The sequence below is a fragment of the Camelina sativa genome, chromosome 12, assembly GCF_000633955.1.
Source record: "Camelina sativa cultivar DH55 chromosome 12, Cs, whole genome shotgun sequence".
NCBI classification, from domain to species: domain Eukaryota; kingdom Viridiplantae; phylum Streptophyta; class Magnoliopsida; order Brassicales; family Brassicaceae; genus Camelina; species Camelina sativa.
The window spans coordinates 621,375-644,735 of record NC_025696.1 but is presented as its reverse complement, the minus strand read 5'-3'; the positions used below and the strand labels follow the sequence as shown (position 1 = coordinate 644,735).

Below are 23,361 nucleotides of genomic sequence, written 5' to 3'. Positions count from 1 at the left end.
TCTTCTGTATACTTGAGACTGCGATTTTGAAATTAAAATATCAGAGCCGCTAGAAATACAAGCGACTCAATCCTTTATCCATATCCATTTTTTAAAGCTGCGACTGTAGATAGTATAGAAGCCATTGACGGACCTTTGAGAAGAATTGACAATGAAGAAAATAATTAATCTCATCTAAAAATCCATTTTTATTTCAAAATTTAAGGTCATACCCTTTGAATAAGTCATAAGTATACAATACACAGTTACTTTTATATGAATCGCGCGTGAGAGTCGCACGGCGACAGAAAGAACATGGCTAGTATCAATGAACGACTAGATATCCTATTCTTATACGCTGAAAAATTCTTCAGCACAAGTTCTCTTACAATAACTAAGTCATAAATTACGGAACCAACATCCTTATTTCCAAGAATATTCCAAAATCCAATAAATTTTACAACAAAATTTGTAAGGTTGATTTTCTTTTTACTAGTTCAACCATACTTTTTTACACTATCTATTTTTAGTTCATATGTGTTTGTTTTTCAATTCAACTAATTATTTCAGCCCACACATAAAAATAAACGGGATTATTAACAGCAGGAAATCATTATAAATACTACACTTTGATGTCATTAGATTCATGCATCTAACTCTCCAAAATTTCTCCAAAAATATTCTAGATAAAAAAGAAGAAAATGAATCGTCTTATGATTTGTATGTTTGTTCTTGCAATGTGTTTTGAGTTAAATGTATCGATAGCATCATGGTTCAAATGTCCGAACAACAAAGTTCTAATTGAGAACGATCTTGGTCCCGGTTTGGTTCTCCAGTACCATTGTCACTCCAGAGATGACAATCTATCTGTTGCAAATTTACAATTCAAAGAAATGAAAAGAATAGTATTCGGGGACAAGTTAGGCAGAAGGACAAGATGGACTTGTACTTTGAAACATGGATTGTACATGCGATATAGTAAAGAATTTATAGCATACAAAGCCGGTGTCATTGATGATTGTGATAAATGGCGTCATTGGATTGCCAAACGTGATGGAATTTATCTTATAAAAGATAAAAAGCTGCCAGCAGTGTTCAAACATGCATGGATTAAAAAAACTAAATAATGTTTATGGTGCATGACAATGGTACTTTTTGTTTAATATTAATTATATAGACATATGACCAGAGCCGGTCAGGACTACAAGCAGAGCAAGCAGGTACTTGCGGCCGTCAGATAATATGTAATCATTAATCGATCTTTTTTATGAGAAGTTTTCTTACTCTAATGGTAAAAGTATTTGGTTTTTAATGCCCAACACCAGGGTTCAAATCCCAGTACTATTATTTCCTTGTTAGTCAACAATTCTTTTTTTTTAATTAATTATAAAAAATTATACAACATTTGTTCTATTTGGGCTTGCAGCCCATAAATATTCAGCGACAACTCTGTCTATGACTATGCATCAACATTCTACTTAATTAACTAGATTTTAACATGTGGTATACCGCAGAACCATTTTTTAATAATTATTAGAAAATATCAATGTATCTTCTATACATGTTTTAATATGTTTTTATTAATATTAATATTTTATAATATTAGATGGATTGTATTTTTTGTGTTTGGTACCGGTTAGAATTGGTATAACACCTCTCGTGAACTCATTTGATATCAAACTAAAATATTTTGTGTATTTTACTTGAATAACCTGCTCCATAACATGATCCACAAGAATTTACATTTTTAGCAACTTAAAAGTTTCTTAATTATTTAAATTATGGATACTAATATCTTATGTTTGTTTTTGGATATTACAAATAATAAATTTAAATTTAAATATTTATTCAAATGGCACGAATTTAATTATGTAAATCTTACCAAAAAAAATTACTTTGCCATAATAATGGGATATACAGCTATATACGAGTTCGTTGGATATTATTTACATTATTTAACTAGATTTCAGTACAGGGCGTGCATATAATTATTATTGTTACTAGATTTTGAATAAAAATTATATATGATCGATTGATGACGGTAATAAAATATTATCTTATAGAAAACTTTAAAGGAAAAAAAAATTTCAGATACACAATTTTTAAAAATATAAAAATCAGTTGTGTTTGAAAATCAAATCTGATAAAAAAAACTCGACGTCCATGCGAGGCGGATCAAACTGGTGACCTCACATATCCTAAACCATTTCTTTGACCACCAGAAAAACAAAAAAAAATTATAATCATGAATTTATCTCATTTTTCATATTTAATTGATCGCTATCACCTATGTTTTCGTGTTTTTTATTTAATGTTTTCTTATTCTTCATATTCTTTCTTATTATTTTCATTGTCAAATTTTATGGTAATTTTCATCGTTACTTTTACCGTCCAGTTCTTCGTTATACTCTTCTTCTTGTTCTTCCTCGTTAACTTCTTCACATTTTTTCAATGAAAACTCTTTTTTTAGACTACCACACAACTTGTTAACCCATCATACTCCAAGACCAAAATCATTTTTTTCTCATCATAAAAATTATGCAATTCATGAAGACCAGCATAGTCAACACATGCACCCAATTATTGATAGTTTCATTCATATACTTATTCGGTTTTAGATCCACACGTATTGAAACTTCTCAAACAAAAATCCTTACTTGTAGAGAAAGTAATATGAACACATGTATAGTTAAAACAATATTTGTGCTTTTCATCGATCCTTCTTCTTTAAACTCAAATAACATCAAATCAAGGTCTTGCGCCTCAATCCTTCTTTCTTAGACTTAAAAAAAAAAATTACTGCAAAAGTATCAAATCATCTATAAAGTCATATACAAAAACATGTTTTACAGCTCATAAGAGATATAAAGCACAAACGGAGATAAGTAAGATTCTTTCAAGATATTAAAAAATTTGATATATAATATTTAGTAATTCTTAAACTTTTAAATTTTTGATAGAGATTAAATATTTAAAATATTTCAAACTTTAGATGTAGTTTAAATATTTCTAACATTTTTTTTAGAGTTAAATATTAATGACACTTTCACTTTTTATAGATTTTAAATAGTTATAATATCTTAACATTTTTATGGAGGTATTTATAATATTCTAAATATTCTATAATAATATTTAAACCTTTAAAAATAAATCAAATAAAATTTTTAAATTTGGAAACCTGATAAATAAGCATAAATCAAGCAAACCTGGTAAATTTATAGTTAGAAACATATTAGTTTTATTTACAATGGTTCTCAGCCATTGTCTAAAATTTTCTAGCGGATGTGGGACTTTGTACATATTTCTTTTAGTTCTATAGATTTTACATTTTTTTTCTAAAAAATCATAATAATATAGATTACTACTACATTTCCAAAAATGTTATTAGTGAAATATCTAATTTTTATTGGTTTATTTAAATGCTATATGAACACCTTTAGGAGTTTATAGCTTCAACTTTTTATTAGTATGGATATAATATCTTAAAATTTCTATGTAGGTTAGGGAATTGTAATATTTTAAAACATTCTATGAAGTTTAAATATTTTTAATATTTGAACCTTTAAAAAGTTTCAATATTTACATCGTATTTTAAACTTTTAAAATTTATAGATTATAATTTTTAAAAAACCTTTTAAATGTTAAGAAATTTTTAAAATTTAAAAATTATAATATTTTGAAACCTTTTAAAGCTAAGACTTTTAGAAGTTTCAATATTTATTATATTTTAAACTTTTAAGAGGTTTAAAATATAATATTTGAACCTTTTAAAAAGTTTCAATATTTCTAATATTTTAAACTATTAAAATTTTAAAATTATAATATTTAAAAACTTTTAAAAGTTTTAATATTTATAATATTTAAACTTTTAAAAATTTTAAATATTATAATTTTTTTTTGAAACTTTTTCATGTTTTAATTTGATCAAATAGAAAACCGGATCAAACCGAATAAACCTTTTAAACTTGGACGCATGATAAATCAAACTTTCCTGCTCATTCGTTGTTGGAAGCATATTAATCTTATTTATATTGGTTCTGAACCATTGTCTAAACATTTTCTAGCCGATGTGGGATATTGTGTATAGTTCTTTTATTTCCATAATTTTTTTTAAAAATGTTAATGAATGACATGTCAAATCATGATAGGTTCTTTAAAATAATTCTTAATATAGAAAATTCTGGAAAATAATGACATGTCAAATCCCTATTGGATGTTTAAAATCCTATATGGACAGTTTTAGGAGTTTATAGCTCCTACTTTTATTAGTATAAATTGCCATATGTCTTGTATTTGTTTAAACCATATTTAAAAATTACACTATTAAATGAAACTTGAAAAATTTATTTTATTGCGTTGAATCGCTTCAGCTGACCTTATTTCCTCGCTCAGGGAGGATTGAAAATGCCAAGAAGAAAGGAAGAAAAAAAAACGCATTACTTAAAAAAAAAACAATCAGACCAAACATCTCTTAGTAACGGTGACTTTAACACCATGCTTCATGTGAAGTATAACAGATGGAGCTGGCTCGATCTTTTGCCCTTCAACGATCTTCATCTCATAGTTCTGTATGATTTTCACAGCCACAGTCTTCATTTGCATCAGAGCCACTTCTTTCCCCAAACAAGTTCTTGGACCCGCGTTAAACGATAAGAACTTGTAAGATGGCTCATGAACCGATCTTCCACTCTCAGATATCCATCTCTCCGGTTTAAATTCCAATGCATCTTCTCCCCAAACCGATTTCATTCTCCCTAATGAGTAAAGACAGAACAGAATCTTCGAGTTGGCGTCGACTTTGTGTCCGCTTGGAAGAACGTCCGCTTCAGTAGGAGACTTGTGTTGAAAGGGAACAGGTGGATAGAGTCTGAGCGCTTCACAAATCGCTCCATGTAGATACACCAGCTTCTTTAACTCCTGGGGGTTGAATGAACCAGAATCAACACCAGACTCAGAACCATCGGTCAGGTTTTTGTTGATTTCTTGACGAATCTTGGCCATGACTTCTGGGGTTTGACAGAGAAGCCAGAAGAGCCAAGTGAGTCCAGATCCTGTCGTATCACGACCAGCTAACATGAAGGTCAGAACTGTGTCTCTGAGGAATCTGTCATCGCTTGGATTTAGCAACTTGTACTTGGCCGTGTCCAAGTTCATGTAAGACGTCAGCAAATCTTTAGAAGGAGAATCAACATTGTTAATCCCACTGCTTATCTCATCTCTCCTTGAAGCTATGCACTCGGAGCAAACACGATCTAAAGTCTTACGAGCTTTCGTCATCTTCTTCTCATCTCCTAACCCAAGCAAGCCTTGGATCCTCCAAAAGATCTCCGGCTTGACATGTCTGTAGAAAATGGCTTCCTCTGCATCGTCTAAAGCTCTTGCAAACTCGACTTCCGGCATTTCGAGGGAGAGACAACCTGGATCATACCCGGTGGCTAAAACAAAAGTAGTGTCGAACGTAAAACGTTGGAACATGTCTTGTAAGTCCACAGCGAGTTTCTCATTAGCTGCATGGTCAAGAAGTGGGACAAGCCCTTTCTCTAGCTTATTCAAGCTTGTAGCTAATGAAAACTTTTGAAACTCGGGGTTCATCATCATGTTTTGGGCTGATTTCCTCAGATCCTTCCACAAGTCCGAATCTGCATTGAAAATCCCATCTCCCAAAACGTCGAATAACTTCTTGAACTCGGGTCCTTTCGGGTAGTTTGCGAAGTTTGAGCTCATGATGTGGTGGATATTAGCCGGATCAACCGTGACCAACATGTCTAGGCCGGAGAATAAGGGGCCAACACAAGGATAGGTTAAGTTTGTGACCTCGAGAATATCGGTTACAAAGTCGTAAACACGATGGATCTCGGCGAGCATGCCTGGAATCATACCAAGGAATGGCCAGTTTGTTGGACACAAACGGTGAGGTTTCTTGTTGATCAAGAAATATCGGAAGAGGAGAAAACAAAAGAAAGCAATGGAGATTTCAAACAAGCTAATCAAAGCCATTAGAGATAAAATTAAAACGTACTGTATTTTTCTTCTTTTGGGATACACCAAATTGCAGCTTGATTCTTGAGTTTAATTTGCTCTCATGTAGAGGATATATAAAGCATTTCCTTTGGGCGTTTTTGAAACTGGTGATGTGTCTTTGTCCTCTGAATAAATTACAGAATGGAATAAAATCTTAACTTTCTTTGGTGATTATGTCCTATTTTGTGTGTTTGGTATTATAGCTTTGTAATAAGTCCAGTCATCTTTTGAAAACCAATGCATGTGACATATTGTTACCCAACTAGTTATTTTCTGATATAAAATATTTTAAAATTTGCATAATTTTAAAATTTATCCATAAATACAGATCGTACGTGTAACCTATATGGTAATATAGATTTTCAGATAATCATGATACCTCTTAACTTTTTTAGTTTTACTCTTATATAAAACATCTGCAAGTTTGTTTTGTTTCCAAGAACAAAAAAAAATAGTACGTTAGTTTTGAAATCTGACTATTATAGATATATATACTTACTTACTATAAAGGTCAAGATATTTTTCTAAATCATATGCATCTATCTCGTTTTAGATTATTATTCTTTTAGAAACACAGTAAATTCTTTTACATCTCTTTATTCTACTACTTTGATTTTCTAATAAATATGTATTGACTAATAAAAATATACCATTATAAGAAGAAGACTTCTATCTGTCATTATATTTCTAAACGTTTCAACATGATGATACATAGTATATAATGTGCCATGAACATTTGCCATAAAATAACTTTACATGTAATGGCATGGTCATTTTTTGTATTTACGTAATTTTTACTATGTGGATCATTTTAAAAATAAATGATCCACACATTTCTCCTTTACCATCTCTATATATGCCTTAAATAAATAAATGGACATAGTTTTATTGAATACAGACCGCTGCTATTCAATCTGAAAGTAGTAGACACAACGTCCATTACATTTATATTTTAACTGTTATACAAAGATCAATTATACGTATAATTTAGTGGATGACTTTCAAGCAGACCTGAGATTGCCAGAGTTTCTACTTTCTAGTATAACATTCACACACAACATCTTTTAGAGACCGTGACTTTAAGACCATGCTTCATGTGGAGAATAACAGAAGGAGCTGGCTCGATCTTGTGCCCTTCAACGACCTGAAACTCATAGTTTTGTATGATTTTCACAGCAACTGTCTTCATTTGCGTCATAGCCACTTCTTTCCCCAAACAAGTTCTTGGACCGGCGTTAAACGACAAGAACTTATAAGATGGCTCGTGTAGCGACCTTCCACTCTCAGAAATCCATCTCTCCGGTTTGAATTCGAACGCATCTTCTCCCCAAACCGATTTCATTCTCCCTAAGGAGTAAAGACAGAACAGAATCTTCGAGTTGGCGTCGACTTTGTGGCCACTTGGAAGAACGTCCGGTTCAGTAGGAGACTTGTGTTGAAAGGGAACAGGTGGATAGAGTCTGAGCGCTTCACAAATCGCTCCATGTAGATACACCAGCTTCTTTACATCCTGGGGGTTGAATGAATCAGAATCGTAAGAAACAGAACCAGCGGTCTTGTTTCCTGGAAATAGGTTTGTGTTGATTTCTTGACGAATCTTGGCCACGGCTTCTTGGTTTTTGCATAGAAGCCAGAAGAACCAAGTGAGTGCTGAGCCCGTTGTGTCTCTACCAGCTAACATGAAGGATAGGATTGTGTCTCTAAGAAATCTGTCATCACTTGGATTCAACAACTTGTACTTGGTCGTGTCAACATTAATAGAAGACATCAGTAAATCTTTAGAAGAAGAGGAACTGATATTATCAGTCCTCCCTCGGCTGATCTCATCTCTCTTAGAAGCTATGCACTCAGAGCAAACACGGTCGAAAACCGCATGAGCTCTTTTCAGCTTCAACTCATCTCCAACCCCAATCCATCTTTGCATCTTCCACACCATCTCCGGCTTGATATGTCTGTAAAAAATGGCTTCCTCTGCATCGTCTAACGCTCTTGCAAACTCGATTTCAGGCATTTCAACTGAGAGACAACCTGGATCATACCCGGTTGCTAAAACAAACGTAGTGTCAAACGTGAATCTTTGGAAAACATCTTGTAAATCCACGACTATTTTCTCTTTAGCAACATGATCAAGAAGTGGCACAAGCCCTTTCTCCAGCTTACTCAAGCTTGTAGCTAATGAAAACCTTTGAAACTCAGGATGACTCATCATGCTTTGAGAAAATTTCCTTAGATCCTTCCACAACTCCGAATCCGCATTGAAAATTCCATCTCCCAAAACGTCAAATAACTTCTTGAATTCGGTTCCTTTTGGGTAATTCGCAAAGTTTGAGCTCATGATGTGGTGGATATTAGCAGGATCAACGGTGAACAACATGTCGAGACCCCCCAAAGTAGGTCCTTTGAAAAGGAAGTTTAAGTTGCCGTCCTCAAGAAGCTCAGTTATAAAGTCGTAAACACGAGGGAGCTCGGGAAGTAAACCCGGAAGCATACCAAGGATCGGCCAGTTTGTGAGAAAGGGACGGTGCTGTTTCTTTTTGATCAAGAAAAAGTGAAAGATAAGGAAACAAGTGAAAGCAATGGAGATTTCGAGTAAGCTTACCAAAGCCATTAGGGAGAAATTTTAGGAGATTATCACACTATGGTGGTGATGCTTGATTCTTTGTTTTATGTTTTCATTCATACACTAAGGAGATAACATATATAAACTAGAAAGCATGCATCATCGTCTGTGTGTCCTAGATATTGGTTGTTATTTGTCTTTGTCGTTTCAATAATTATAACACGAGCTAGATCGTATTCGTACCTTATCTTTGGTGACTATATATGTCCTTTTTTGTTTGTTTGGTATCGTAGCTTTGTGGGGAAGTCAAAACCTTCTTTGAAACATATTATGAAAAATTAGTTATACGTCCCAATATAATACAATTGTGCAGCTAGATTTGTTTAACTATATAGCTTTAACAAAACAAAAAAAAAGATGTGTTTAAAGCTTTTTGAAGAGAGTAAATAGAAAATAAATATATGAGCTTAATTTTAATTGGCCAGTATATACTTTTATTTTATCAAGAAAATAAGTGGTTTTTAAAGTTTCAGACTTTTAATGGTTTATCACATTTCTATAAAGGGATTTGGAGTAGATGTTAATTTATGGTTCTGTTGGTATTTAAGAAAATAGCAAATATATATTTTGTTCAATATGTTCAAACGATTTTTTAACTAATGTAGTTAAAAATTGAAACACATTTAAATGGATTTAATTTGATGACTTAAAAACTTATGAAACATGTAAATTTTGAAGTACATGCATATTGCATGTCTTGGGATTTAATTAGTTATAAAAATGATTTTTTTTTTGTATTAGTAGTAATTTAAAGTATAATATCGTTCTCTGTTATTTAATGTGTTAATCATTGTAATGGACCATCTACAAATGTATAAAATTGACATATCAATATTGTAGTTTAGCAGTGAGATACATCACGTTTCGATTTTCTATATATAGGGGAAACAAAGAAAGTTAGTTAGCTTCAACGGAACAAATTGTATATAGTAATGTCATTTTCTTAGCTTAATAGCTTTTAACAATATGTAGTTGTTTGTTCGAAGCCAAACTGTATCTTTCGCAATAATTGATCTGAAAGCTACAATAATGGAGTTCTCGGGATTGCGTGATTGGTGGTGTTCGATAGTGACGTATGAGATGTCTAGTGTACCTTGCCTACTGTTGGGTTCTTATCTCCACTGGCAGATTCAGGTTCCATGGTCCTTGTATCATTTCTTGTCTACTACTTTGGTACGTTCTTCCAATCTTCCATGGCCTTAGATGATGCTCCAAACCTCCATGCGTTCTTTACTTCAGATTTAGAATTAACTATACGAAAAATATGTTTATCTGCATAATTTTGATGTGTCGAACGTCGTATCTTTGTGTCCACCCTAGTGCATGCATAGATGATAGAGATCATGAAAATCTTTAAAATCAGCTTCTACGTACTTTGTCCACTTGGAAGTACATCTGCGAAAAGTGATTAGAACTAGCGGACAGATGCCACTGGTAAAATTTGTTAGACTAATGCACATTTACTAGATTTTAACCTGTGGTACACCGCAGAACAATTTTTTAAAAAATAATAACATTTTAATTTTTATTTACTTTTTATATTTAGTTTGTTTTTAGTTAAATAATAATTGTTTTTGGATTGTCAATTATTAGAACAATAATAGGGGAAATAAATACATAAATATGTAATTTATAAGCTATTATCGGATTAACTCACAATTTTACCAATAATTTAATTGTTTTATAAAATTTTAGTTAAATACCCTGCTTTAATATGTCTAATATTCTAATATTAGTGGTATTGACCATATAATTAAATGAAGATTTAACCCGTATTTCAAAACCGAATTAATAATATTTTATATTTATACTAATGTTAATTCAAACCATTATGTTAATAACATGTCCCGCCATATAACAACAAACTGTCATATTAGTGGTTTAACCCGTGTTTCAAAACCGTCATATTAGTGGTTTAGAGTGTGGGTGTTGTGTTTTGTTTGTGAAGTTGATATTTATACATGGAAAATGCTTGATGAGCAAGGAGTTTACGATCCATAGCAATAAAAGAGAGATTTTAGTGTTTTACTATTTGAGTTGATAACATTATCGTAGAATAATATTAAGTTTTTAACGTGATATATACTATATTAAATGTATTTATTGATGCTAAAGTTAAATATAACCGATTATTGAGCTTCTAAATTTGGGTTTCCGTTTTATGAACTTTATTAACGTTATAATAATTATTATGATTGTAATCATTTGTTACTCAAATTTGGTTGTGTTATTTAAATTTAAGAGATCATACAGTTTCTAAAGATCTATTAAAATAGTTTTAAAGATTTTTATGAGTAATGCATAGAGTTGTTTTTGGAAAATCAAAATGTATAGATGTTGTTGAGCTATTTATGGCAATAAACATATTAAATTAGGTCGATTTAAATAGTTATATTAATTGAGTTTCTACGAAATGTTATTTTAGGAAAATCGTTAGGGGTTAATGTTATAAATAAAACAAATTAAATAATCAAAACTTAAAGTGCGTAAACTAAAATGTAATGTTAATATAGATGAAAGTGTTTAAAAATGTTAATATAGATGAAAGTGTTACATTGATGTCCTCACTCATAATTTATCAGAATGTAACAACCAGCATAATTTGTTTTTGTACTACATACCGACTTGAATAAAAATAAATTCACTATTTAACTTAAAAAGATTTATTTTTTACATTGATGTAAAATATAAAAAAAAAAGGTGTTATTTTTACAGTAAAGGCATTGTAAAAAATGTCATTCAACCGGAGAAAAAAAATTACAAGACACTCGCCGCTGAAGACGCCTGATGTGTTCAATCGGAGGAGTATTAGCTCTTTGTTCTCCGGCTAAATTTCATCATCGCCGGGACCAATCACAGATTTTTACTCCGACCCATCTGCGTAATCCAAATGGGTTTCAATTTCGTTGTAGAAATTCCCGAGCTTTCGCTCCCAAACTCGCCCAATCCGATCCCAATTTCACTTCCCCCTTATCACATCTTCCTCTTAAACGCTCTTCGACGTCTCTTCATCCTTCCAAGGACTTCTTCGTTCAGACTCTAGCGAGAAAAGCCGCGATTTTACTTGTTGGGTCGATTGTATTTCTAGGGTTTTGTTCTTCGAAGCCTGCTTTAGCGCTACCCGCTGCAACCGTGGTCTCTCAAGCGGAGTTAGATGACGAGATAATGTTCGAGAAGCTTCTGGAGGGTGAGCCAGAGAACATGGAGGCTCTGAAGGCTGTTTTGTATAAGAAGATGAGGAGAGGGAGAACTGAAGATGCTGTGAAATATGTTGAGAAGCTAATGAAATTAGAGCCTCGTGAGATTGAATGGAAGCTTCTAGAAGCGCTTTGTTATGAGACAATGGGACAACTGAGCAGAGCTAAGAGATTGTTTAAGGATATTCTCAAAGAACAACCTCTTTTGATCAGAGCTTTGCACGTAATGTGTTTCTCACCTTCTAAAGATTATAGTCTTTTAGTGAAACTGTGAATTAAGTGGATGTTTAGGAGAAATTGTGTTTTCTTGTTTCTTGGTTGGTAATAGTATACTGCCTTAAGTATGTTTAGATTTCGATATACTTAAAACCCAATCATCTGCCTTGATTTCGATATTGCTCCTTTCAAAAGGATTCAAGTTTTCTCTTGTCTTGTTTCTTGCAGGGTCTTGCAATGGTAATGCATAAGAGTCATGACTCCTCTGTCTTTGATATGCTCACGGAAGCTATGGAGGTTGCTCGACAAGGAAACCGAGTAACTGAGGAGAGAAACATACAAGTCTTGATTGGTCAAATGCATATTGTCAAGGTAAAACCCAGTCATCTGCAAAACCATTCCTTCTTGTGTGTGTTTGGTCTTTTTGAACTACGTTTTAAGTATGTTTAGATATAGTGGATTGTTTTATGTACTTTATGGACATTGGTTTAAAACTTCAGGGTCAATTTGAAGAAGGTCTAAAGGTATTTCAACAAATGGTCAATGATAACCCCCGGGATTTTCGACCTTACCTTTGCCAGGTAAGTTTGTTCATGAAAAGAATGTTCTTTGATTCACTAAATTCATCTCTCAGTTTGCAAGTAACGCGTAAAGATATTAGGCTTATCTTTTGCTATTCAGCTTTGAAGAAATTGCAAGCGTTTGTTTCAGGGCATAGTGTATAGCTTAATGGAGAAAAAGGAAGAAGCAGCGCAACAGTTTGAGATATATTGGAGTCTTGTACCTGAAGAATTCCCACAAAAGGGATTTCTCGACGATGTTGCATTGGCTGCTCAAGCCAAATCCCGAGAACGACTTCAAAACACATTCAAAGCTAAATTTGCTCAGGGGAAATAAATCATGGATAAAATAATTTTCAATATCCAGGTAAATAATTTCATCTTACTCGATGCTTCATCAGTAGTTAGAAGTATTCATTTTGGTGTTTGGAGTGACACTCATGTAATCACATATTGTTGTTGTTGCATTTACATGACAGTTGGTTATAATGTTATCATGTGACGGGGTTAATGACAAAAAACCGCACTGGAGCAGGCGGAGTCAGTGGGTGCACTGTGGAACCTAGAAGAATGACACTTTGGAGGGTTGCAGTCATGTTGTGATTTCTCTCAAGTGCAGAATCAGACGTGAAAAAGGTTGTAGTAACATTTTTTTCATGTGTATAAAATTCCAAATTAGGTACTTTTCGTTAAATTGCTCATATACAGTACTTCTCTTTCACAGTTTCACTTTTGGCTACTTCTTATAAAGTTAGTTCCATGATTGAGATTGAGTGGTGCTATTTTTTATTATTATGACCTGTATTTGATAAATTATTTTTTGTTGGGTTCAAATTAAAATATCTAAAATGTATCACCACGTTATTCATGAAATATACCGACTAAGGCATGGGTTACGGGCTTTAATAATAGCCTAGTGGGTCCATTTAGGCCCATTTGGGGTGAAAACGACAAAAGTGTAAAACAGAAGAGAGCACTGCTTCGTCGTCTAATCTCTTCGCTGAGAAACTCTTGGGAACTGGGAAGAGCCAAAGAACGTGTTTCGTTTTGTGAGCTCTCTCTCTCTCGCCCTCTTACACTTCGCGCCTGTCTATCGTTTCTTCCTGTAATCTCCAATGCCTCACTCGTTACATTTATGCGCTTTTGTATTGTATTGCTTCAGTTGCTTAACTAGATTTTTGTAGATGAGTGGAATTGGTTTTGGTGAAATCAGGTAAAAGGCGTTTCTGATGGCTCCTCTTACTCTCTCTGTTGATGTGAAGAACTCTTCTTCTTCGACTTCTCTTGGTAAACAAATTCGCTTCTTCTAGTGGTTTCATTATTGACTGTGAAGTCTTTTTTTTTTCAATTCCTTTTTGTGTATTGATTGTTGCAGATGTATCGAAGATAATGCAAAGTCCACAGCTCAGAAAGAGCAAAGGCTTTGCATCTGTTAATACCCAAGAAGACAAACCCTTTGATTTCTTCCGCTCTCTCTTTGGTTCGTCTTTATTTTTTGCCCTTTTTTTTTTTTCTACTAACTCTTTTGCTTCATTTGCAGTCTTTATTTTTTCTGAATCTGATGCTCTGATTCTTTATACCTGGAAAAGATAATTTCTTTTTATGCTCATTGTTAAACATTGTGTTTTGAAAAATACTACCCTCTATGTTCCTGAGATCGGCAGCTTCAGCTGTCTTACTTTTGTTATTTTTATGTTTGTTTTGGTGATGCAGAGGGATTTATAGCAGGAGGTACAGCTGGAGTTGTTGTCGAAACAGCTTTATACCCAATTGATACAATTAAGACAAGACTTCAGGCAGGTCAAGAAACTATTAAGCTTGTGTTATAATCCTTTGCTTCTTTTTTTAAGTTTCTTTGTTAGACTTGCTTTTATCTGTATGCTACTAGCTCATGTAGTCCTTATGGTGGTCTAAACGGGGAAACCAAACAAAAAATTTGAACTTTAGTTCCTAATTGTTTTGGTCTTATGATGTAGGCAGCTCGTGGAGGTGGGAAAATTGTTTTGAAGGGTCTTTATTCAGGATTAGCTGGAAATATCGCTGGTGTCTTACCGTAAGTGACTCTGACCTCATCCCTAGTTACTTTTGTTATTTCCACTATCTCTCTCTCTCTCTCTGGCCACTTGACATTAGTGATGGATGATGCAGCAACCATAGATTATAATTTGTCTGGTTTCTTCTTAAAGGGCCTAAATGGCGACAACCCAAATAGACAAAAGATTGTCGCAGTACTTGTTTCTATTTCTCCTATATTCTAGTACATGTTTTTGACGCTTGATTATTTTGACAATATTTCTTTGTAGGGCTTCGGCTTTATTTGTTGGAGTTTACGAACCCACAAAGCAGAAACTACTGAAGACTTTCCCTGATCATTTAAGCGCAGTTGCTCACCTGGTGAGTGATTTTCTTTATCTCTAAATTTGCCATTGAAAAAGTATTTTATCAGTCTCTTCTATCACTAAATGATCAGGTCGTTATCACATCAATAAATAAAATGGTATACTATAAGCAACAATATGTTTTTGATCATTGAACTGTTTCTCGCATACGCCTTGTATATTAGAACTGAAAAGTAATAATTTGTTCCCTTGTTCAAATTCCAGACTGCAGGGGCCATTGGTGGACTTGCTGCCTCTCTGATTCGAGTACCTACAGAGGTAAAAACTCTCTCTTGGATCATGTTCGACATAGAATCCCTCAGTTGACATTTCTGTGTGTGTATTCATTAGGTTGTGAAGCAAAGAATGCAGACCGGACAGTTTACATCAGCCCCCAATGCTGTTCGACTTATCGCATCACAAGAGGGATTTAAGGGTCTATATGCAGTTAGTAACATCTTTTTAAGCTCTCCCTTTTAGTCTCCACTTTTTTGTTGAATTTTTGTCATTTTGTGTAGTAACTTATTCCAATTGCTTTTTAGGGGTATCGGTCCTTCCTTTTGCGAGATTTGCCCTTTGATGCTATACAGTTCTGCATATATGAGCAGATCTGCTTGGGTTATAAAAAAGCAGTAAGCTTCTTGGCAATATATTTGACATTTCTTCTATATGGTAACTTCTGATGAATTGATACTTTGCATGAGATTAACTTTGGTCAACTCTTTGGCAGGCGCGTAGAGAGCTTAGTGATCCTGAGAACGCTCTCATCGGTGCATTTGCTGGTTGGTGACATATCTTATATGCTTTAATATAATTTCTCCGGATCTATAAAATCAAACTTGAATGAGATATAAGCCGCTGGACTTTAGAAAAGACTCTGTTCTGCATTTACCTTAACACTACAAAGTGCAATGGTGTTATTACATCAAAAACCAGTTTAATGGTATTGTGCGAGTGATTTAACTGGCATTATGGATATCGTCGTGGTTTATGCAGGTGCTCTGACAGGAGCAGTCACCACTCCTCTTGATGTTATTAAGACAAGATTAATGGTTCAGGTAATAATAGTATTCTCACACCTTAAAAAGTCTCCCTTTGTTGTCTCCAAAATCCAATCATCTTATTGTTCTATCTTGACCTCCTCTTTCAGGGATCAGCTAAACAATATCAAGGAATAGTTGACTGTGTTCAAACAATTGTAAGAGAGGAAGGAGCTCCTGCACTCTTAAAGGTACACACACAAACGGACTAGTTTTTCAAGTAGAAATCTTTAGAAAAGTGTTATTGTAAATTGAGCAGTTTTAAGAGGAGATATGACTTGACTTGTAGGGTATTGGGCCAAGAGTGTTGTGGATAGGTATTGGAGGTTCAATCTTCTTTGGTGTCCTCGAGAGCACTAAGAGAACACTTGCACAGAGACGTCCCAAGACGGTTAAAGAATCCAAGGAGGAATAATTTTCTGGCAGCACACAAGAAAAAATGGTTGGAAGGTGTTTATTTAATGTTTTTCACATTTCAACCCCTTTGTGAGTTTTGTGTGATCAGAGTTTGTCATTTACCAATGATCAATTCAACTTTCATTAAAAATAAAATAGTGTCTGGTTTCAAATTTGTTCCATATAATTTTGAGATTGTATTTGATAATTTTCTTAAGGGAAAATTTGAAATAAAGGAGGTTTTTTTAACTTTTGTCTATCTACACTTTTTTTTTTTGGAGATTGACAATCGTGACGAAAATACCTCTACTAATAGATATAGTGAAGTTTTAAGGAGTTTAAACCACAAAAAAATTAGAAAACCCATGCTAGTAAACAATTGTGAAAAAAAAAATTTGAAAAAAAAAATTATTTTGGTGTCAAGAATCAGTTTTAATATTGATGATTTATGGTCTAAATTGTTCAGAAAACATTTTCTAAGATTTTTCAAGTTCTAAAACATTTAGATTATTCATTTTACAGTTTGTAGTTTGTACATATTCTATGAAGTTTAGACGGAAAATTTGTTCTAAAAACTTCAGAAACATGAATTTTGTATATTCTACAAAATTAATAATATGTACTCTACATTTTCCTTCATTCCACATCAATTCAGAATATATTTTCCACGTTTTATCCTGTATACTAAAAGAAGTAGAAGATATATCATAAATAATTTAGAATGTATAATCCGTAAAACTTAGAATACCATAGAAATAGAAATAAAATAAATGAAATAAGAAAAGTCAATATTTTTTAGGGAAAATTATAATTAAAGGAGCTTTATCCAAACATTTGTCCATATACATTTTTTTTTTAAGATTGTCAATTGTGACGAAAATGCCCCTACTAATAGATATAGTGAAGTTTTTAGGAGTTTAAACCAAAAAACAAACAGTAAACACATGTTAGTATACATCTGTGTAAAAAAAATGTTTTGGGTGTCAAAAATCAGTTTGTAAATTGATGATTTCTGGTCTAAATTGCAGAAAATACTTTCTATGATTTTTTCAAGTTCTAAAACATTTAGGTTATTCATTTTACAGTTTGTACATGTTCTACGAAGTTTAGACGAAAAAATTGTTTTAAAAACTTCAGAAACTGAATTTTGTATATTCTACCAAATTAAGAATATGTATTCTAGATTTTTCTTCATTCTACATCAATTCAGAATAAATTTTCCACGTTTTACCCTGTATACTGAAAGAAATAGAAGATATATCATAAACATTTTAGAATTTATAATCTGTAAAACTTAGAATACCATAGAAATACAAAGAAAATAAACTAAATAAGGAAAGTGAATATTTTTTGAATGATCTTAATTTATGGTTACGATTCTGTATTTATTTTTTAGATATGTTCTAATATATTTTAGAATGTGTATTCTAAATTATTTAGACAAAAACAGAAAAAATTGACTACCCGTCTGAGAAGTACAAATATGAAACTAACCTTAAAAAGTGTAAAAATTTACATCCAAATGTCATTAGAAAATATTTAATAAATATTAATTACCTAATTTAATAAAGATAATAAATACTTAGGCCAAATATAAACAATATATCAGAATTTTCTAATAAACCTTTTAAATAATTATTAATTTTCAAAAAAAAAATATTTTCTTTTTCTAATTAATTATGGACAAAATTATTATTTATTTTTTAAATATATAACCAATCGGAATTTTTAAAACTAACATTTTATATCTAAGTAGATAATATGATTATTTTTAATGACTAGATTTGGAAGATTTTGTTAAGATTTTAAATTATGGTTCTCCTATCACCTTTCTTTAATTTTATTTACAAATTATTTTGAATTATCATATAATACTTATGATTAATAAATATGTAAAAAAATTTATGCATATGTTGTGATTTGAATTTTTAAAATCAAAGACATATTACTCTTTTTTTTTTACATGGACATATTACTCATTCTATGAAAAAAATGTGTATTTTGATTCTTCACATTAGCAGATTGGTAAAACTAAATTTATGTGACTGATAAATTCATAAATTTTATTTACTCACAATTACAATATTATAATTACTACTTCAAAATATATTTCACAAAATAATGATGCAAATAATACAAACAAGCAATATAAAACTATATTATACATCAAGCAAATTAAAAACTATAATATTCTAAAATAATTAGTATTCAAAAAGATATAATTTTTTAAAAAAATATATAACAATAATTTTATTATTATATTATTATTTTTAGAAAAGATATTAGAAGCTTAGGTTTCCATTTTGTTTTCTTTTTTTTGGACATAAATTTACTTTCAAATTTTATTTATATTTTCTTATTTTCGTTTTTGAAAAATGAGGGCAAAACTTGGTTAAAAAGCAAATTAAAACCTATATGACCAAACCTACAAAAAAAAATGTAGATGAACAAATGTTTTAAAAAATATTATTTTTTCTAGTATCCCCTATTTTTTAAATAATCTTAAATTATGGTTACGATTCAGTATTTAATTTTTATATATGTTCTAATATATTTTAGAATGTGTATTCTTAATTATTTAGAAGAAATACAAATACAGAAAAATCGATTTGCTCATAACTTAACCTAACGTGATCGGGTAAATTTTTTCAGACAAATACAGAAAAATCAGTTTTTTTTGGCCATCCCAAAATTTTTTTTTACCCAATTTTTTTTTTTTTTTATCTCTCATATGTTTATGAACAGGTAAAATCTTTTAAGCCCACTAAATTTTCACCCAATATCTCGATTAATATGGTATTTTCCTAATTTCATCTAATAAAAATCTACACATTTAATCTACATATATAATTGATATAGAAATTTAATCTGAATTGTTTTTTAGGATATAATTAGCTTTTGTTTACACCTTGAAACCTATTTTATCAAATTTTTTTAAAAAAAAAGTATAGATGGACAAAGGTTTTTAAAAAACCTCCTTTATTTCCAATTTTCCCATTTCTTAAATATAATTTTGAGATTGTATTTGATAATTTTCTTAAAATTTAATTTGGAAAAAATAAAAAGTTAATTTAATCTTCAAATTAATGAGAAGTAACCATAACGATTAGAATCTTTGAATAGAATTATTTTGATTTTAAGTTTAATCAGGTGACATGACATGCTATAACCCACTCTCACCCATCAGCGGTTTTGGCCCTTTTTCATTTTTTTCAGAAAGAAAGCGCGTGAGGAAACGGAACCGTCGTTCTTTCGTTTTTGTATAATTGGAATTTTTTATGAACAATTAAGTTAACAAACTCCTCCCCATTTTGCAAACGACATTAATAAACAATAATATAGTGCAAATATGAGACTGTTTAATCCTAATTTCATTTTATCTTAATATGATTCGAAGCAAATCTGCAAATATTAAAAATTCGAAATGATTCATCAATGCAATTTTTATAAATAACTTGTACAAAAGACAGTTATTATACTGTACACTATTAATCTTTCTCGCTCTCTCACTTGTATTGTATCTCTCAACAGTACATTTTTAATAGCCGGGACCAAAAAATATATATATAAGGAGAGCAAAAAGGAAACAAAAAAGGATTGTGAGAGCCATGGACAAAAAACATACATACTACACACACAAACACTAACCCTATGAAGAAGAACACTTTTTAAGTCTGTCTCTTTCAAAACACCAAAAAGAAATCAATCGAAAACCCCTTTTTCCAACTTCTCCAAGCTAATTTACAGCTCTGTCGACCTCTCACAACGATGAAGCAGGAGCATTGCATCATTTGGGATGATCTCTGAGTTCACTCACTCACATGAGCGGTAGGTATCCTCCTCCATGTCCTTTCTTTAATACAAGTGGTCCAGCATTTTCCGGGACCTTATCCAAGGCATTCATACACGCATCGATCATGTCAGAGAATCCCGTTGCTGTTGTAGCAAGCTGTAACCGTAACCTCAAATCCCGTGTTCTCTTCAACAAGCACCTGAATGATCTCCACATGTATTTAGCCCACTCAGCTGGTAACCCTCCTCCTGTGAGCCATACTGAGAATTGAGACTGGTCTCCCCGAGCTGCCATTTCCGCTCTGTAAAATCTAGCCAGTTCCAAAAGCATTGAAGCCTGTAGCGGAAGCACCGCAACAAATTCAGCCACAAAATCTTCCGCTAGTTCGGGTTTGAGCATCAGGTTCCAAAGCACAAGCGCCCATTCACTTGGCTGGTTAAGACCATAGGCTTCTGCTACAATCAGAGCCTCCTGGAAACGGGATTGATCAACAAGTGCTCTTCTCGCGTTTGTTTCAGATAAACAGAGCCACTTAGAATCTGGCATCCTTATCTGAAGGGAGACAAGAGAAGCCTGACCACAAGCCTTTCGTGCTTTGTTTCCAGCATCAATTGAAGTGTGAACTTCAGCAGCTTCAATGTAATAGCGCATTGAATCAAGGAGATCTTCATTTTGATCCTTGTCATACCGTAAAAACCACTGCTGTGCAGCCTGATCTGCACGTGCCTCTAGCAAAGCAGCCGTTTCATGTTTCATATCAAAGTGTTTATATACCTGCAGACAAATGGAAAAAAAGGCCATGAACAGAAGTAACTTTTTAAAAATATTCCAAATGTTCCTTCACGTGCACAGGTAACAGAGGTGGTAAAAGCCAATCTAGACACACTGTATCATCTAGTATGGTAATGAATTAGACACCTGTGGTAAACAGACAAAACATAATGAAATAAAGTCTTTTACTCGGATGATTCCAGCTACTAAAGGCATACCATTGCGAATGCATCATGGTCATTTGGGTTAAAGAGATTCAACGAGGTCAGAACAGCCATCCGAAAACTTCTGACAGCTTGGGCAGTGCCAGTGTTTGCATCAGCAGCAGCAGAAAACTTTTGTAGTAAAAGATCAAGCTGCCCGTTTTCGATTAGAATATTGAGAATGAAAGTAAGAGCATGAAAGTTTCCGACTCCAGTTATTAAGCGACCCAGGCATGAGAAATCGCCCTCAGCAACATAAGCCTCGACCCTAGTGGCAGCAAGTGCCACAAGAACATCAACTCCATCAAGGCACGTGGATGACTTGTAGAAGTGATGAGAGAGAATAAGAAGCTCAACCTGACAAACAGCATTCCGTTATATTATCCTCTCATCTGTCTAGAAATTCGTGCAGTAATAAAACTATTGTTAAGAAGCTTTCACAGAATCACATACCTCACATGCGTGTGGTATTTCCTGCCCGGTAATCACAAGACGCATTAATGCATGACCAATTTCTTGTTCAGATGGACAAAGCTCCGCCCACTTCAAAAAGTCTGAAAATCTCCACAAAAGTGGAGCAGGCCCTTCCTCCTTTTGAGAATCTATATATCCTCCACGATGAGCTGCCAATAAACCCTGGAACAAGGAAGACAGATTAGAGACATAACACGAGATAACCCACAGGACGTAAAGAAGGCATCAATATAGGCTGATTAGCTAATCAAACAACGACCATATGATAAAGAACTTTGTCAAAAGATGAACTTTTCAAAAATAAAAATATATAAAGCGTGTTTTCTACACATACAAGTTCACAGAGATAGTTTTGCTAAATTACCTTTAAAAAAGATTCTGCAAGTATCTGAGCGATACTAGCAGCGGGCATGGAATGCGTTTGGACAAGAAGACATGCTTCCTCAAAAGAATCTTGTGCTTTAAGAGAAAGTAAACGTAACAACTCTATTGGCTGCTTTTGATATGCCTCAGTGAATGTAAGTCCCAGTATGTTAGCAGCTCTTATAACTGCTATAATTTTTCTTGCCAACCCACGTCCACTGCCTTCATTTAGAATGTTCGATAATTTCTCCAAAACCTAGATGATCAGATACCAATCAGTATTAAATCCAACAAAAAAATATACTAACAAGATAGGGAAAATGGGAAAAACTGGTATTTGTGTTTTTTTTTTAAATGTAATAGTCTTCACAACAACAAATGAAAGTTAGGTGAGAAAGATATAGAGAAACAACCTGCAGCGGTTCAATCATAGGATGGTCTAATTTTAGACTGTGTGATTGAATAACAGAACGAACTTCAGCATCCAACATTGACAATGGTAATTGACTGCAAGGTGTAGAAAGCATTGCTAGCTTCATAACAGCATCCAGAATAATTAGCTCAGAAGGTAAAGTCCCTGGAGCGAGCTTAAGCTGGAGCTGCTTAGCAGCTGTTACTTGTCCGAACTCCAGTAAAGACAGAACAGCTCTTTCCAACTCTGCAGGTTCTATACTTTCTTCCCACTTTGATAAGGATATTTCCAATCCCGTGCTTTCCTCTTGAAGCTGGAACTCGCTTTTGATGTTTAGAAGAGATGAAGAATCTTCAAAATCAGCATTCCTATCTGAAGAATCCACAAAATGTCTTATTTGTGGGACATTTCCTTTTGCTCTCCTCTTGGGCTTTGTGTTCACACCATATGTTGAAGTGCTTGTGTCTTGGTTCCTTTGATGTCCTTGGCCAGGGGCCCTAGGGTCATGCTTTTTTGAAGAAATATGGCTGTCCATTTTTGTTATGATACTTGCAGTTCGGTCAATAAGATTTGAACTCTTTCCATTCACCATGTCTTTCCCACTACTTGGACTAAATGCTCCGACATTTTTAACATGTGATTCTGCTTCTACAGCCAGTAGCCACACCCTCGTCTCAATTTCTCGTAGAAGATGCAAAGGATAAACCCTGGTATTGGTAAATCTAAAGTCATAAACCTAGTAAAATTGATTACATATTGTGGTGCAAGATCACTTACGGGTGTGAAAGAGTTGTTAGCCCACTCAACCACTGAAGGGATAGCAGTAATAGCTCATAGATCTCTCTTGCAGGAAGATCTTTCTCCACCGCTTCTGCATGCCTAAGGAAAAATAAACCTGCCTGCAAAAGAATAAGAAACAAATTCACTAGTATCAGTAT

At 33.0% G+C, this 23,361-nt stretch overlaps 6 protein-coding genes across 8 annotated transcripts in view; 3 read left to right on the top strand and 3 right to left on the bottom strand.

Annotated features, from left to right (window-relative positions):
- On the top strand, positions 644-1,332 carry LOC104729262. Its single transcript, XM_010448194.1, has one exon. It carries the CDS (start codon positions 681-683, stop codon positions 1,104-1,106), a length of 426 nt encoding a protein of 141 aa, XP_010446496.1. The 5' UTR covers positions 644-680; the 3' UTR covers positions 1,107-1,332.
- LOC104729261 (alkane hydroxylase MAH1-like) lies at positions 4,340-6,026 on the bottom strand. The gene has a single exon (XM_010448193.2). The coding sequence runs from the start codon at positions 5,974-5,976 to the stop codon at positions 4,435-4,437; it is 1,542 nt and encodes a 513-aa protein (XP_010446495.1). The 5' UTR covers positions 5,977-6,026; the 3' UTR covers positions 4,340-4,434.
- LOC104729260 (alkane hydroxylase MAH1-like) lies at positions 6,850-8,720 on the bottom strand. Its single transcript, XM_010448192.2, has one exon. The coding sequence runs from the start codon at positions 8,606-8,608 to the stop codon at positions 7,049-7,051; it is 1,560 nt and encodes a 519-aa protein (XP_010446494.1). The 5' UTR covers positions 8,609-8,720; the 3' UTR covers positions 6,850-7,048.
- On the top strand, positions 11,346-13,397 carry LOC104729259 (protein SLOW GREEN 1, chloroplastic). The gene is made up of 5 exons (XM_010448191.2): positions 11,346-12,040; positions 12,262-12,405; positions 12,534-12,614; positions 12,745-12,960; positions 13,073-13,397. Exons 1-4 carry the CDS (start codon positions 11,408-11,410, stop codon positions 12,928-12,930), a joined length of 1,044 nt encoding a protein of 347 aa, XP_010446493.1. The 5' UTR covers positions 11,346-11,407; the 3' UTR covers positions 12,931-12,960; positions 13,073-13,397.
- Positions 13,541-16,658, top strand: LOC104729258 (S-adenosylmethionine carrier 1, chloroplastic/mitochondrial). 3 transcript variants are annotated; one of them, XM_010448188.2, is made up of 13 exons: positions 13,541-13,642; positions 13,807-13,880; positions 13,969-14,073; positions 14,307-14,393; positions 14,574-14,646; positions 14,897-14,987; positions 15,197-15,250; positions 15,323-15,418; positions 15,514-15,603; positions 15,702-15,753; positions 15,968-16,029; positions 16,122-16,202; positions 16,301-16,658. In XM_010448188.2, the coding sequence occupies exons 2-13, from the start codon at positions 13,823-13,825 to the stop codon at positions 16,424-16,426; spliced, it is 975 nt and encodes a 324-aa protein (XP_010446490.1). In that variant the 5' UTR covers positions 13,541-13,642; positions 13,807-13,822; the 3' UTR covers positions 16,427-16,658. The 3 variants fall into 3 exon arrangements, with proteins under 3 accessions (XP_010446490.1, XP_010446489.1, XP_019089757.1); XM_010448187.1 differs by having other exon boundaries at positions 13,542-13,698; XM_019234212.1 differs by having other exon boundaries at positions 13,578-13,705.
- The window catches only part of LOC104729257, an 18,342-nt gene continuing 14,806 nt past the window's right edge, over positions 19,826-23,361 (bottom strand). The window contains exons 22-26 of the mRNA XM_010448186.1: positions 22,425-23,130; positions 22,013-22,267; positions 21,628-21,810; positions 21,190-21,531; positions 19,826-20,974 (exon numbers count right to left, since the gene is read on the bottom strand). Coding sequence (XP_010446488.1) covers positions 20,225-20,974; positions 21,190-21,531; positions 21,628-21,810; positions 22,013-22,267; positions 22,425-23,130 — 2,236 coding nt within the window. The 3' untranslated portion in view covers positions 19,826-20,224. The remainder of the gene's footprint in view (positions 20,975-21,189; positions 21,532-21,627; positions 21,811-22,012; positions 22,268-22,424; positions 23,131-23,361) is intronic.

Coding starts and splice junctions, on each gene's coding strand:
- LOC104729262 (XM_010448194.1), top strand. CDS start 681: ATGAATCGTCTTATGATTTGTATGTTTGTTCTTGCAATGTGTTTTGAG.
- LOC104729261 (XM_010448193.2), bottom strand. CDS start 5,976: ATGGCTTTGATTAGCTTGTTTGAAATCTCCATTGCTTTCTTTTGTTTT.
- LOC104729260 (XM_010448192.2), bottom strand. CDS start 8,608: ATGGCTTTGGTAAGCTTACTCGAAATCTCCATTGCTTTCACTTGTTTC.
- LOC104729259 (XM_010448191.2), top strand. CDS start 11,408: ATGTGTTCAATCGGAGGAGTATTAGCTCTTTGTTCTCCGGCTAAATTT. Junction 12,041..12,261: donor TTTTGATCAGAGCTTTGCAC/GTAATGTGTTTC, acceptor TGTTTCTTGCAG/GGTCTTGCAATGGTAATGCA. Junction 12,406..12,533: donor GTCAAATGCATATTGTCAAG/GTAAAACCCAGT, acceptor TTAAAACTTCAG/GGTCAATTTGAAGAAGGTCT.
- LOC104729258 (XM_010448188.2), top strand. CDS start 13,823: ATGGCTCCTCTTACTCTCTCTGTTGATGTGAAGAACTCTTCTTCTTCG. Junction 15,251..15,322: donor TGATTCGAGTACCTACAGAG/GTAAAAACTCTC, acceptor TGTATTCATTAG/GTTGTGAAGCAAAGAATGCA. Junction 15,419..15,513: donor GATTTAAGGGTCTATATGCA/GTTAGTAACATC, acceptor ATTGCTTTTTAG/GGGTATCGGTCCTTCCTTTT.